The sequence below is a fragment of the Aulostomus chinensis genome, chromosome 11, assembly GCF_037954235.1.
Source record: "Aulostomus chinensis isolate RoL2024-O1b breed Wild chromosome 11, RoL_Achi_v1.0, whole genome shotgun sequence".
Classification (NCBI taxonomy): Eukaryota; Metazoa; Chordata; class Actinopteri; order Syngnathiformes; family Aulostomidae; genus Aulostomus; species Aulostomus chinensis.
Genome location: NC_141330.1, coordinates 3,397,747 through 3,412,785, shown reverse-complemented (window position 1 = coordinate 3,412,785; position 15,039 = coordinate 3,397,747). Strand labels below are relative to the sequence as shown.

The 15,039-nt window shown below is 44.9% G+C and overlaps 1 protein-coding gene across 1 annotated transcript in view; it reads right to left on the bottom strand.

Moving 5' to 3' along the window:
- thsd7ab (thrombospondin, type I, domain containing 7Ab) overlaps window positions 1-15,039 on the bottom strand; it is a 158,075-nt gene that overhangs the window by 52,417 nt on the left and 90,619 nt on the right. Inside the window, exons 10-13 of the mRNA XM_086217750.1 lie at window positions 8,944-9,059; window positions 6,999-7,134; window positions 4,488-4,591; window positions 817-1,011 (exon numbers count right to left, since the gene is read on the bottom strand). Coding sequence (XP_086073876.1) covers window positions 817-1,011; window positions 4,488-4,591; window positions 6,999-7,134; window positions 8,944-9,059 — 551 coding nt within the window. The remainder of the gene's footprint in view (window positions 1-816; window positions 1,012-4,487; window positions 4,592-6,998; window positions 7,135-8,943; window positions 9,060-15,039) is intronic.

Below are 15,039 nucleotides of genomic sequence, written 5' to 3'. Positions count from 1 at the left end.
CAGGGGAAAATAAAAGCCACACTGAGAAGAGGCTCTAGTAAAGTCCTGTGGAGGCGCTATAATGTCTTGCACCACGAGTGGTTTTGCTGTATCTGTGGGGACTCTGCTGAGGAACTTCTGGATTTGTTGCTTGAATCCCTCACGAGCAGCCGGATAATATGAGCATCCTGAATCCATGTTGACCTTGTGTTTCACTTTACTACTCGTCTCTTGGAGCGTTGCCCACCGACATTACCCCCTGAATTGCCTGGTACCTCACCGACACTTAAACGACAGAGCCAACAAGCTCCATCACGACTGCGGGGGCGTCAGATGACATGATCAGTATGTGTTTTAACTGGAGTGTGCAGGATTGGTGGAGTGCCTCTTGGCTGCCACACGATTGGCACCTCACTGATGAAACTCTTCTTCTTCTATATACAGAGCCAAGATGGCGGCGACGCTGTGGAGCAGAGGAATCACTCATCTGAGTCCTTTACACCAGCCTCTCTTGTCACCAGTGTGTCCATCTGCTTCCGCCATGCTGTTGGCCCTGCTGATGTCGAGGAGTCGCTGCTATTCTGACCTTGTTTTCCTCCAGTTACTCGGGGATAAACAGAGGTGATTGGATTTTGGATCTTGTTTGTGTTGCTTCATTAAAACTTAACCCGAACCATAACACGCATTAGCACCTTATAAATAAATACAGGAGCAGTCAAATTCACACAGTCCGCGGCTGCTTGACGCCTGATGGGGAGGATGGAATCACATTTTGTCTCAGAACCGATGACAAGGTGTGACCGGCTCAGACAACACACCACCGTCCAGTGTTCTCACCTATCAATGCCCTCTTTCTAGTGCGAACCCCGACGCAGTCAGCCGTGCAGGACGAGAACTTGGACCAGTTGGTCAGCTGGCAGTCATCCTGGCAGGGGAGCTGACAGCGCTGAGTGATGGTTGGCATGGCCTTGGCGAATTTCAGACACTCGCTGATGTCGGCCTGCGTCCCATCCAGCTGGCGACAGGACACAGCTGGAAGAATGAGGAAAAGACGGGACAAAGAAGCTGAATGTTATAAAGTTTCAAAGGCCATGTAGGATCACTATAAAACAGAACGAGTGTGTGTGTGTCTGTGCGTGTGTGGCAGTGAGTACAATGGCAGAAAATGCATTTACTTACAAAGTGGATGTAAATCAAATTTTGAGCTACTTTATTCCTCCGCTGTATATTTCAGAAGGATATTTTACGCAGGTTTGCAGCTGTAGTTGCTGAAAATTCATGTTTCAGAATAAGTGTCTTTACACGCACATGATAACCCAGTCAAGGGAAGTAATCCGGTAGTGGCAATAATCTGATTGAAGGTGTTTACAAGCACTTTAATAATGCAACAGATCCGATTCTCCTCCAAACAGATGAAGTAAAACTCATATTTGTGGTTATCTTTTTAACCACCCAGTAAGTCGGGACGTCAGCATGGAGTCGTTTGGTTTGGGTTGAAACTTTGAAACTCTGAGCGTGGCGTCTATGAGCAGGAGACGGCGAAAAGCATTTATAAAACAAGGCACCACTCTTGAACTCAGACTCAGCATCACCTGCCATGTTTGCAACTTTGCAACATCCACTTCCTTCTTTCCGGGTTTCCTGCACATCTGGGTTCCTGCAGTGCGCCCGCACATGGGTAGATTAAAAAGAACTTGTGAGAAATCTAACTACATCCATATAAATACGTTGACTGATTGTGGGGTTTTTGGGGGGATTTCTCATCATCTGATGGAGGTCTATGTTTAGGTGTATGGTGTCGTCACTTGAGTGATCTGGTAGCTCAGTCAATCAGTGCACTTAAAGGGAGGCTGTAATCTGTGCTGCTCTTTCATTGTGTGAGGTTGCGTTGCAAAGTCTGCCTAATATTTTGCTCATGCCGGTTTTATGAATGAGAGTTTCCAAAATACAAGGAAGTCTGTCAGTTTAACCTATTACAGCTCAACAGTACCTCAAATGAACGAAGTCAGCACCTCGTCTCGCTCCCCCTGCTCCTCCACCCGTGACCCTCCATCACTACAGGGGCTCAGAAGGCACAATGGTGGAACAAGCTCTTTCTGAGCTAATCTGCGGCGCTGCCGAGTAATACAGTGTAGGGCACGCTTACAAATACAAGGGAAGCTTAGTGCCAGAAGACTGCAAAAGTAAAGTGATGAAGATGCTACAAATATAATGTACACATAAACATGGATTGATCCAGACTGTCAGTACTCTGCACAGAAGGTGCTCTCATCTCCTAAAGGTAAGACCCGACTCCCTCATACGACCCATCTTCAATAAAATGGAGGAACTTATAAGTTTGAAAATGACTTGATTTTGAAGATTTAAGTTCCTGCAACACTACAAAAGCTTTTATACGACTGTTTTTAAGGGCAGAAAAGCACTTCCTGTGACTGGTGTAATCACTTTGATATGTAAATGTGCTCTGGCGAAGAGCCCCTAAAAGTAACAGATACTTCCTCTGTCGCTGACGAGCTACAGCCCATAACATCACGTAAGTTAAAAAGTTAATAAAAGAAAAAAATAGATCAGAACTGTATAAATCAGGCTGAATCTCAAAAGGTAAATAACACTATAAACAGAACAGAGACACAAATGCATTTCTTCCTCAATTGGTTTGAAGCCCCCGAGTCAATTCCTCTGGACTTCCATCCTATTCTTTTTTGCTCTTTCAATAGAGGGCATTATTTGTGTTGCTGCAATATTTCATTTTCTTGTGATGCAGACGTTCTGCAGGGATGTACCTTCATAGAGATATCAATCTCGGAGCACATTTCTGCTGAACTCCCCTGGGCACTCGCTATTGGTTTGGAAAGCTTCCATCTGCTGCTGTGTGAGGTCAGGTTTTTATCTTGTGAGAGAAGGTGTGTGTGTGTGTGTGTGTGTGTGTGTGTGTGTGTGTGTGTGTGTGTGTGTGTGTAGTGAGAGAGCAGGAGCAAGAGAGTCCTCTGTGTTTAATAGTGCAGTGCCAGCATTTTTTATCTCCCAAAGAAATCCTCCATCCAAGTAAACAAGACAATACTGTCAAAAAAAAAAAAAAAAAAAAAAACACCCCCCAAAAAACGCCAAGCAGGAAAGACAGCACGTCTCATTTGGTCTGATTCAACGACAAAATGATTTATGTTATCTAGAAAAGTGAAAACAAGCGCAGGAGCCTGGATATCAGCTGTCATTTATGATCAAATCACTGGAAAGCTGAGCAGAATTTGAAACACCATGTAGAGTTATGAAATGGACTTTAAGGTATTTTCATGAATAAATTGATTAATCCATAAGCTCGCAGGGAAGAAATATAAGCACTAATAAGGCCTTTCTATAGGGGAGGGAACATAATGAAATTGATCATTCTGCATGACCCCTTGAAATTGAATTTTTATGAAATCCTTGCAGGACTCCACGGTAGATCCAGTCACTATGAAAAAGCCAGAGAGAATGTGCTGCTAAAGAGGGAGAGCCACAACGCCCTCAAAGTACTTGTCACTCATGTGTGAAGCCAATATGTACAGGAGGCTTGTGAGCTACAGGCAAGGTGCAGCACATTTCCCCAAATTTCAACAAGAGACATTCGATTAAAATTGCATGACAAGAGCCCGGGGTGGGAAAAAAAAAACAGCAGTGCAACAACTCAAACTGTCAAACGTGTCCCAAGGGGTGCATGATGAGCTGCAAACATGTTTCCTTCCCAGAGGATTATGAAAATATAAATAAGGAGGTAAAAAAAAAAATGCAAAAAACACCTACATGCATACATACAGGATGCAAGAAAAAAAAATGTAGAGGCAGGACGAGTGGCACAGACAATGGCGGCTTAACAACACAAGTTAAGTTTAGCCTTCTAACGCAAACTTTCTTTTTTGTTGTTGTACTATTGAAGGTCCACGATTGACCAAAACCTCGACAAATAAATAAAAACAGAGAACCGTGAACACACTTTTTGATGACAGGGTTATGATGTTGGCGCACACACAAATCCTGGGTCGTGGTACGTACAGTAATCACAGCATACGAAGCGTTGTGTTTATGTTCCACCACAGACACAGTAACAGACTCATGACTGACAGCTTGTAGCTGCACTTCCTGACTGCTAGAGGGGGAATAAAAAATCATATCTATGCAGTAGGTGTTTGTTAGTGTTTAGGTGGCATGAACTTGATCAAAATTAAGAAAACAATAACTGGCAGCAAAATATACTCTCAAGATTCTGCTGTTGCCCAAGACGACCAACCAAACAAGAACGCATTTTTGAATTTCAGAATCCGCATGGAAGCTCTGTGATTGGTTTTGAGAGTAAATTTCTTCCCGCAGGTGAACGAGGTCGGTCTTCCCTCGAAACCCTGACACATCCATCTGCTGCCTCATGGCTGGGATCCACACGCACCACAATCAGCAGAGATTTAATTTCCAGTGATTAGGAACGGTTCAGTGACGCTGCAGAGGGAGATGGGAGATGAAGGTTCTGGTTTGTATACCTCTGGTTTGAAGTCCCGGCCCACATGTCTCCTGAGCACCAGGACGGTCCTGTCTGAGAAACCACGGCACCAGCTGGCACTTCCTCCACTTGTGGGTTTTCCACCTGGAATACATCAGGACAGTGAAGTCGTATCAGTGCCACCGCCGTGTTGGCGATGACAGCCACGCACTGCACCGCAGCATGGAGGACACACACACTCGGTCCTGCATTTGAGCAGCTGACAAGCCATCGTCAGAACCCCCAGGACAAAGACGAAGGTCATTGAATTATTGGCACAGATTGTTATTCTTGTGTGGTCAGACCCCAAACCATCACCACCGGGCAGTAACACAAGTAGAGACCGGCTGTGTGGTGGTGAGAACACGTCTGCTGCCTCTACCGACTGGAACTCCACAGTACCTCAGAAACTTGGTTCATTTCTCGAGTTATTTGGCCTCATGACCCCTGCAATTCCTCACGCTTTGATAGACAGCAGCAGAGTGAAGGAGACGGCGTTGAAAAGTAAAGGTAAAGAAACACACGCAGCAGAGTTTCAAACGTGAGGAGACCATGAAAGAAGACTCTGTTTTTGGATCATATTCATGTTTTTTTACCTAAATGATTTTTTGCTGAACAAGCGAACAAATGTGATGGAAAACACTCTTTTTAGGTTAGATTAGGTTGTTTTTTTTTACTTTACTGCAAAAGGTCTAGACCTGAACGGCTATGAATGGGCTTTAAAGGACGCTGGTGTTTACCTGACTGGAAAAAACAACAACATTAAAACCAATTATTGCTACATCCTAATAATGAGTAACACCTGTGTGGCTAAATCCTGATGAAGCTCACATTCAAGAGCAACACACACACACACACACACACACACACACACACACACACACAATATCACTGCACCAGGTGGCATGTTCCCTCATTATAAAAACATGAGCACTGTGGGTTTATTTTAGGTTGATCCCCCCCCCCCACACACACACACACACACGGTCTAAACGCAGTAACACCTCACATCTCTCACATCTGAGGCTGAACATGCTCTCCAACAAAGATGCATTTGCTGGAAAGTGCCTTGCCTAAGTCGCTGTAGGAGCAGTTTGAGAGCTGCCGACCAGCTGAGCAGCTGAGACCCAGTTTGGCTTTAAAATGTGTGGCGCTGTGATCCAATCGGGAACATTTCAAATTGTTATTTTATTACAAATATTCTGCCCAACACGGCTATATCAAGGCAGCAAAAGACTTTTTAGGAGAAAAATGTGTTTGATAAGTTTTGATGGAAGTCGTCTTCATTTTTCACTGACGACCATTCTTTGTGCTAAGCTGACAAGTGGTCAGTTGGTCCTTGTAGGTCTCTGGTCCTTTATGCAACACAGGGGAGAGAAGGAGATCCAGTTTCTGCCTCTGGAAAAGATGGACAATAAAATCCACCCATCCATCCATTTTCTACTGCTTATCCTGTTACGGGTGGCGGGGGGTGGAGCCTATCCCAGCAGCCTTCCCCCTGGACAGGTCACCAGTCCATGGCAGGGCCAACACAGAGAGACAGACAACCATTGGCTCTCCCAGCCACGCCTACGGTCAATTTAGAGTCTGGATTAACCTGGTCCCTCTTGATGTCTTTGGACTGTGGAGGAAGCTGGAGTACCAGAGAGAACCCAGCAGGAACAGGGAGAACATGGAGACTCACCCAGAAAGACCCCGTGCTCCAGACGGGGCTCGAACCCAGAACCTTCTTGCTGGGAGGCCACATTGCTGACCCCTGCTCCACTGCACCACCGTGACGCCCTGGACAATTAAGTTATTTGCCAAAACGTTTGCATGCTCCTTTAATGCTGCACTGCACGATGGCATGTATTGTTTTGAAACTCCGCAACGGCTCCACCCCAAAAAGAAAGCCGACCTAAAACTCCATGCTCGTGATGACGAGCTTGATTTAGGGGGACAAACGTGCTCGTGTGCGGTACAGATCACACGTCGGAGTGCGTCCTTACTTCCATAGGAGCTACTGGCGGGAACTGCTACAGGTGATTACTGTAGTGCCTCCTTTGCAGCCTAGACATTTTTAAACCTATCAAAATGATGTTCAAAACTAAAAGGTCACATTAGATCACACTGCGGACATCTCTGGGAATTCTGAGCGCTCCATCCGGCTAGCTGAAAGCATTTAGTTGATTAGGCACTTTGATGCATAGAGATGTTTGACCTGCTGGAGACGCACGTGGAGATGCGTTCTCCTGTCAGGTGTGAGCTGATGTACTTGGAGCTGTCCCCTTGGATGACCTGAGAGGCAGTCAGGTCTGGTATCACAAGACTGGAGCAACACAACGCTGCTCTCAGGCTTTTCATGGGATTTGTGAACAATTAGAAAAATAGAGGATACTGTCAAGCTCATCCTTTGAGCTCCTGAGCAACGGTGCTCATCCCTCTTACAATTTATTAATTCAAGTAATAAAGCCAAAACTGTTTGACACCTTAAGCTGACACTAGTCTTACAGGATTACTGTAGTACTCTTACCTGAAACCTGGACATGTTTTAGGGACCTCACAGTCTCGCTCCTCCTCCAGGACCTCTGGACATTCTTGTCCTCCATTGGATGGCATCTGGATGATAAGACGTTTCCTTGATTGCTTTCTCTTCACTGCAATACCAGCTGAACAGACACAGACAATTACAGAATTAAAATAAGGACGGAGGCCTGCATGGGAAAGTGATGAGAAAAATGCCAACATGATAAGCTAGGCTGCTCTGTTAATAGCTCTCGAAGAATGGGCTTGGAGGCGAGTGTTGACAAATCTAGTTGGACACTTACCATGGAAAAAAAACCAAAAACATGCGTGTCAGATGGCCGCACTTATCAAGTAACCAATGATGATGTTGAAAAATCCTATCAGAACTCAGAAGCGACTCAGACATTGATGGTGAGGAGATCAATTATCATCAAGATGACACGAGCTTCTAGAGTCTGAGACTTGGACTCCACACACACACACGCACACGCACACACACACACACACACACACACACACACACACACGATTTGAAGCTATTGAAGCTACTGAAGCCGAATGTCATTTCCTCCTGAAATGTTTATCCTTACACCAGGAACACAACGGAGACGCACGTTGTGTCGGCAGGAGCCACACAGCCTCGTTGTTCTGGCCAGCCAACCACAAACTCATCCAGTTCTGAGGAGATTTTGTCATTTAAATGCTCGGAGGCCTGCACTGTCACACAATGAGCAAAAAAAAAAAAAAAAAAAGATCTGCCATGAAAAAAATGGAGTGGTTTCCTCAAAGCTAGTAGCCCGCTAAGCTCTGTTGTTTGTCGTAACTGCTGCTGGCTATGAAAAACTTAAATTGACAAACAAAAAAGTAGCTCCAGTTTATGCCATCACACAGGACTTTGTCAGGCACCAGAGAACACGCCTGAACATGTCAGTCACTTGGAAATGTGAAAATGAATGTTAGCGGACATGTTTAATGTTAGCTCTGTTGTCTGAGCTAACATTAGCTGTTTTACTAGCTTGCCTACTTTGCGTACTAGCTAAGCGGGATGTGATTCAGGTGGTGTTGGCTGAATATTGTTAGAAGGATGAACGTTTTTTTCAGTGTTGGCTTAATGACTATAACTCATCACCCGCTAATGAATGAAAAAGAGAGAAAAACGTAACTGGGGAAAATGGCGTAACGACTACACTTGTAGAGAGGAGTAGGAAAGAGAGAGAGACTTGAGACTTGACACGTGAGCTCGCAGGAAAAGATTTGTGAACATCTCAGCCGGACCATCCTGAACCTTATCAAACCTTTGGTTGGTTTGTAATTCTCTGCTCCGTCAGTGATACGGGGCGACAAGACAGATTTATGGCAGCACGCCACATGAGGACGTCCCGATTCTGATCGTGATAATGATTTCCAGAGGTAAATCATGACGACGCGTACGTCAGCGCTCAACAGCCCGACAGAGGTGACCTCATCTGAACAATGCTGTTCTCTCGCAGCATGAAAACAACAACAAGACACATTTGCTAACACTCGTAGCCGCGGGTGAGTCGGCTCGCCACTCACAGAGGTCAGCTCAAAGGTTATCTTACAGGCCAATCTGTCAAATTAATTATGTGTAACCAGACCTGAGTGAATGGGCCTGGGCATTTAATGAGTCACACACTGTGCAGAGGGTCCCGCTGATACCAGCGTTTCAGCACAATAAAACTAAGCATGATGCTGATAATTAAACTAAAGTTTGTTGTTTTTGTTTGTTTTTTTTTTTTTCCAAATTACCACCGACTGCATTAGAAAACTACATTAAAATAAAAAATCTCCAGTGAATGAAAAGGGGAAATTAGGTTTTGCGAACCAAGCCGAGCATCTAAGAAAACAAACAAAACGTCACCGGGCCGTAACACCGCGCATCATCTGACTCATCCAATCCACGAGGCAATTAATCTTGTTTTTCAGTGTACCTGCGTCACAGGTAACCGGGCAGGATGTCCAGTCGCTGAAAGGGGTCATGATGCAATCTTTCTTGCAGGGTAGCTGACATGGGCGCACCGTGCTGGGCCGAGGGCCGTCTGGACACCTGAGCAACACAAACACACACAGGAGGACTGTGGGGTAACATGGCAAGAAACAGTGTAACACATCCAGCAGACGAGACATCTCAGAGGCTGAATCACGAAATGCAGATTCTCACTCAGGGGCTTTTCCTTTGGAGCCCGTTGACCCTCAGAAAACTCCCATGATTTTCGAAGTATCAGACTAGACTAGAATCCAAGCAAGAAGACTGGTTGCACCTCTGTGACTCACCAGAGTCAGCGAGACCATATTTACTGTACTAGGATTTACTTTCAACGTTTTATCATCAAAATAACAAAATAGAATAGTAATGTATCCCCAAATGAAATTCTGTCTTTATTCATGAGCACTTTTACACTGAACCGGAGGTCTGAACCATCTCTGGAGCACCCATCGATTTTCTCTTTTGCATTTTTGCTGTCATCATTTCGGCGTGTAGCGCGTTACGTCAGCACATTCTCATTCCCAGCTCATCAGAAACCGATGCACTCAAGTGTCAGTCTTGCACGGTCGCTTGAATACCTTAATGCCAGCGTAACACCTGTTCCCACCTGGGAAATAAATCACCTTAAGCTGAGGAGACACGTGCAGTTTGGCTAAATTTAAGCCCAGATTCAATTTGCCTCAACAAAAGTTATTAACTGCCAGAATTCCCATCAGATCAGTTGTTATTTATCACGCAGAGTGAGCAGATGCTGGGCGCCCAATCAGACGCCCATTTATGCTCCCAAGATATTTGGTTGGATTTCTGGCATGTCAGACATTTTTGTAGTGTGAGTAGCAAAAATGTCAGATTTTATTAAAAGTGTGTGCGATGGTTGATTTCAATAATCATTTTGAAGGGTTTACTGAATATGGTTTTTATATTTTTCTATGTTCCTCTACAACACCCCCACACATACTTTTATATCCCCTTCGAGTTTTGGAGTGTTTTTGTAAGTCTACGCATTTGATGCGCACTGAACCAAAGTGAACAGACAGTATTAAAATATAATTTGTTGGAAATGTGAAACAAGCAGCCTCACATTGTACATTCTGGACTGATGTTTTGTTAAAAACGCACAACTCAAAAACAACGGTGAACGCAGGAGGGAACGGCTGTTGCGCGCATCCGTTCCTAAACAGCGCTGGCGTTTGAGACGATCCCTCACTGCCAGAGAGGAGAAGAGCCACACTGACGAACCGCCGCTGTGGCTCATGTGACTTGCATTGCTTTGACATTCGTTATCATGGTTACACATTTCCAATTTTGTAAAGTAAGTAAAGATGAACTGAAAAACAGAAGGATCGTCCACATGCACGAACACTGCAGTGACTTTCACATTTAGCAAGAGTGAGCACTGAGCTGGTAATCTAACTTTCACACACTTGTTATTTTGGTGCAGCAGCCATCTGGCTAATATCAACAGTAGGCACGAAAAAAAGAGAGAGACAAAAACAAAGAGGATGAAACCTGCAGCACTCTGACTGGTGAATACAACCGTAGCTCCAAAACTTGAGTGATGTAAACTGATCTGCAGAGCAGCGTATGCATGACAGGAAAATCTTTATCAGATCGATACGAGGAGGTTTAACATGACTTTGCTCTGCAGAGGAAACGGGCCAGCAGCCTGGCCGCAGCACAGAATCAACTGTGTTTTAACTGGATTCTGTCATCAGTGAGCGATAATCCTTTTGTTGGTGCAGAACACGGGGTCGAGCAGAGGTTTTTCAAACAAGGGTTATGGTTAATCTTCAGTCGTTTAAGTTCCCCTGTGTACACTGCTGGACAAAGATAAATAGGTCGAGGCAGACCTGCTGAAAGACATCATGTAATCTGATCTCTGCGCCGCTACATCGCCGGTCTCACTGCAGGATGTTGCAGTTCTGTTTGCTCATCCTATACCCGACACTCCCATCATCTGGGTCAGGTTTAATGTTGCCAAGCGTGAGCGGCGTTGTCCTCTGGGCATTCCACCCTCTTTAGCATGGCGTTATAAGGGAAGCAATCGGGAGCCTCACAGGGAAATGTAATAATGTAACAGCGACACAAGGAGAGATTTACTTTTAATACCAATAGACAGAGCTAAATCCCTCTCGAGTGGAACAAATCCTCTGGTGTCTTCACACAAGTGAATGATTCCCAGGAAAAAGATAAAGCTGCTGGATGCAGCTCGGAGAGGATTCATTTACATTTCCAGCATTCAGATGCTGCTTACGCCAGTAAAGTGAATGAACAGGTGTCTCGCTCGAGGACTCCTCGGCAGCATGCAGAGCTGCTCAGATCCAACCTGTGAACCTACAGGAGGCTTTTAATCGGAATCATTTATGTACTGTATGAAACTATTTTTACTCTTTCACCGCTTCAGTCTGGAGAGAAGGTCAAGAAGTTCTCCATTAGCAGAAACCTGGCATGAGATGCAGTAGGAGAACAAAAATAACAGCGCATAGGAAATATAAATACAGCCAATGTAGAGAAGCATGGAAGGTACGATGTATTACATGAACGCTGAAAGAAGCAGGAAGCGGTTGATCATTTCAATATACGCTGCAGTTTTATTGAATAGATTCACCTGAACAGATATCACCTGGTTGGCTCACTTTTGGTGCACATCAGATTGTGTCCACACTTGTCCAAACAAACCGCACCGAGACAGAAAAGAGCCTCGGCGTGGAGCGCACAAGGTGAGGCGCCCAAAGAAAGTTCTGTCTTACAAAAGTTTCCATGCTGGAATCTGTTCAGTTGTTTTATTTGATCGTCTTTATCTGAGGCGACATGGCTGGGAATCCAGAGACCATCCAGTAACTGCTGGGTTGCTGGTCCCCGATGGATGTCTGAGAGCGCTTTCTCAACTAATGGTCTGGTCCAAGGTCCGGACTTTTTTTTGTTGTTGTTGTTACATTGTTTTCGCTTTCCCACTGCTATTATGAAAGCGGACCAAAGGAGCGACCTACGTCATGACGCCATTAACTGCAAGGTCTGCGCCTGTCATTGATTGGCTTGTGGATGTGTCGGAAGTGCTCTGGCGGTGTATTTGTGTTGGTTGCAGCAAAGAAGTTACCATCAACCATGGATCCGCGGATTCACTTTGTTGCCCTCGCACTACTTTGGCTGTGCCGCCAACATCAACAACAACAACTGCTACAGTCCCAATACGCGAGACGAGTGCGATGTCGTCAAATGAATAACGTCCTTATGGTGCGCTTGATATTTCGACGCAGACAGGCAAGGAGGTGAAGACTGCAAGCCCCTCCGAAAAAACACGAAACGTCTCCGAGTTCCGGTGGGTCTTCTCCAGTTCATTTTTTACTTTGTCCTCTGACCATATCTGAATGAAATATTGAATTTCCTCCTCCCCCAAGTATTACCAACGCTCATCTTTGCTTTGTTTATGCTTTTTCGGCGGGAACGAGACGTTTAAATACGACGTGTATCCTGCTTTTGGTCCCATAGTTCGAAAAATGCTTTCACATTACACAGCAGCGGACTTTGGACCAGGATACTCCGGACCGAGACCACCTCCTGAGGCAGGACCAAAGACTCTGTCCTTTGTCCGGACTGTGGTCCGGTGGAGCTTTCACATCTGTCAATTTGCTCCGGACTATCTGGAAAGTCCGGAACAAACGAGGTAGGTGAGAAAGCGCTCTAAGTGTCCTTGAGCAAGATCCAGAACCTCCAATGGCTCCTGATGTGTAGCTTTGCATCTTGCAATGGGGCAAAATTGTAAAGCGCTATATTAATATCGTCCATTCACCGTGTGTGTGTGTGTGTGTGTGTGTGTTGTTTCCAATCTTTGTTTTCCTTCCAATTCCTCTTGTGCTCCTGTTTGTAATTAGTATTTCTGTCTTTCCTCCTTGTACTTGCCGGATTATTGGCGTAGCTTTGTGTAAAATAGCTTCCTGTCACTTCCCTGTGCCGCCAGTTTTATTTCTGCCAGTAACCCCATTAACGGGCACTTTTTGGGCTTCTTTTCTCTCTCTCTCTCTCTCTCTCTCTCTCTCACTTGAACTGTTCACCATGCTGCCTGTAAGCCAATGTTCCACCTCGAGGGCTTCAATATTCCGTTTGTGAATGTTTCCCTGCTTCATGTGCGGGTTGCCAGCGTTGGAGTCATTTCCCAGCTTCATGGACGGGACGGTTTTGATATGTTGTTTTGACCAAGAGCTCATTGCCAGAGTGGGGATTAAACCCTTTAACCCTCTTCTCCTTCCTGTTCCGCTCATGAACGCCAGCCGTCTGAGGATCAGACACTTAACTCATGGGAAATCTTGACAGGACACGAGCAATAAAACAATTGTGCTATTAAGATAAAAGAGCCGTTCAGTTTTCCCCAGAGACCAAGGACACGTTAAGTTACTTCAGCTGGAGCCTTGTGAAGATGAAGTGTGTCGGTGTTTGTCGATGACTCCGCGGACGGAGATGAAATATCTGACGCCTTCAGATGTAGAAGGATACGGTAAATAAGGATAAGTACTTTTCTCGTCTTCACTAAAACTTGACTAATGCAGCTCTCATTACTAATTTTGTATCCTATAATCCCCTTTGCGAAAGTGCTTCCTCATATCAGCCAACGAGTTGACTCATAGCAAATTTTCCCCCTACAGACAGACAGAGACGTCCATTTTGTCCCCTTTTGAGTCTAATTATATTGCAGCCCCTCTAATGACGGGTATTATCCAAATTCAGATGATTAAAATTCAATTACATTTGAGTTTTTGGAGGGGAAAACAGGCCATGTTTGTTGGCAGAACACAATGCCAACCAGAATACTTACAGCTCAATGTTTAACTGGAAGAGTGTGTTTGAGGCGGTGAGAAAACTAAATGTAATATTGTCACTTATGCATTTTTCATCAAGTTTATTTTTGTTCTTCCTTTATGTCTCCTGGTTTTGTTTCCTCTTTTATATTCAATAATTTTATCTCGGATTGCCCCATTGATTTTGCTGTTGTCTGAGGAATAAATGCTTATTTACAAAGCGCTGTGGGTGTTTTCCTGCTTCCAACGATCCATTTGTGGGTTTTATCACAGTGGAAAGCGACCGCAATGAAATGAACGCAGCCAATAGTGGTTTAACTTACTCGCTGGTTCCAGTCAGTGTCACAAACACATAATGATCTTTAGATGTCACGATCGGTCGCGAGGCAAACACAACATACACAACTGGGAGCTAGTCCCAGAGCGCAACATCAAGACGAGCAGCCAGGCCCGTGCTTCGCTCGCTGCTATTAGCGCGTTGACTAATCTGTTCAGTGAGACATTGTTGGTTTTTTTGTATGAAAAATGAGCAGATGGCGGAGCAGGATGAGGATATTCAAAGCAAAGGGCCGACAGTATTTTAAGTGCACACACACAAAAACAAGGTCTGGTGGGAAAAAGATAAGGCCTAATTAATTTCATTAACAAAACGACGGACTACAAAACAAGAACATCATTTGTTTAATTTAGCATGAAACAGTATGAGTGCTTCAAGGACCCTTTCAGTGGTGTCTTTGGCCTTTTTCTCGAGGGCTTTTAACTATCACAGTTTAAAAAAAAACAGGAAGTAGCAGCCTCCATTAGACCACACAGCAGAGATGATTGACTGAGCTTAATACAGCCACAGTCCAACAACATAACCATGAATCATTCAGTTTCACAAATTCCACAGCATCAGTGTGATTATACAAACACATTTGGTACCATTCAGCACACAGACTGTCGGAATCAATAAGCAGATGCTGTTTTCTTTCTCACACCACACCGATTGGATGACAGAAGCCCGAGCCTGAGGCACTGACATATTTTCTCTCTATTGTGTCTCTCGTTTCTATTGCACTTTGACAGAGAGTATTTATGTGTGTGGTGGTTGCGTGTGTGTGGTTGTGTGAGTGGTTGTGTGTGTGGTTGTGTGTGTCTTGCACTCTGTGTGGTTCAGTGCCTGAGGCGGCGGGTGGAAGACAGCTCAGATCCATCTGTGAATGACAGGGCACATCTGCATATGTACGGTGCTGGCAGACATGTTT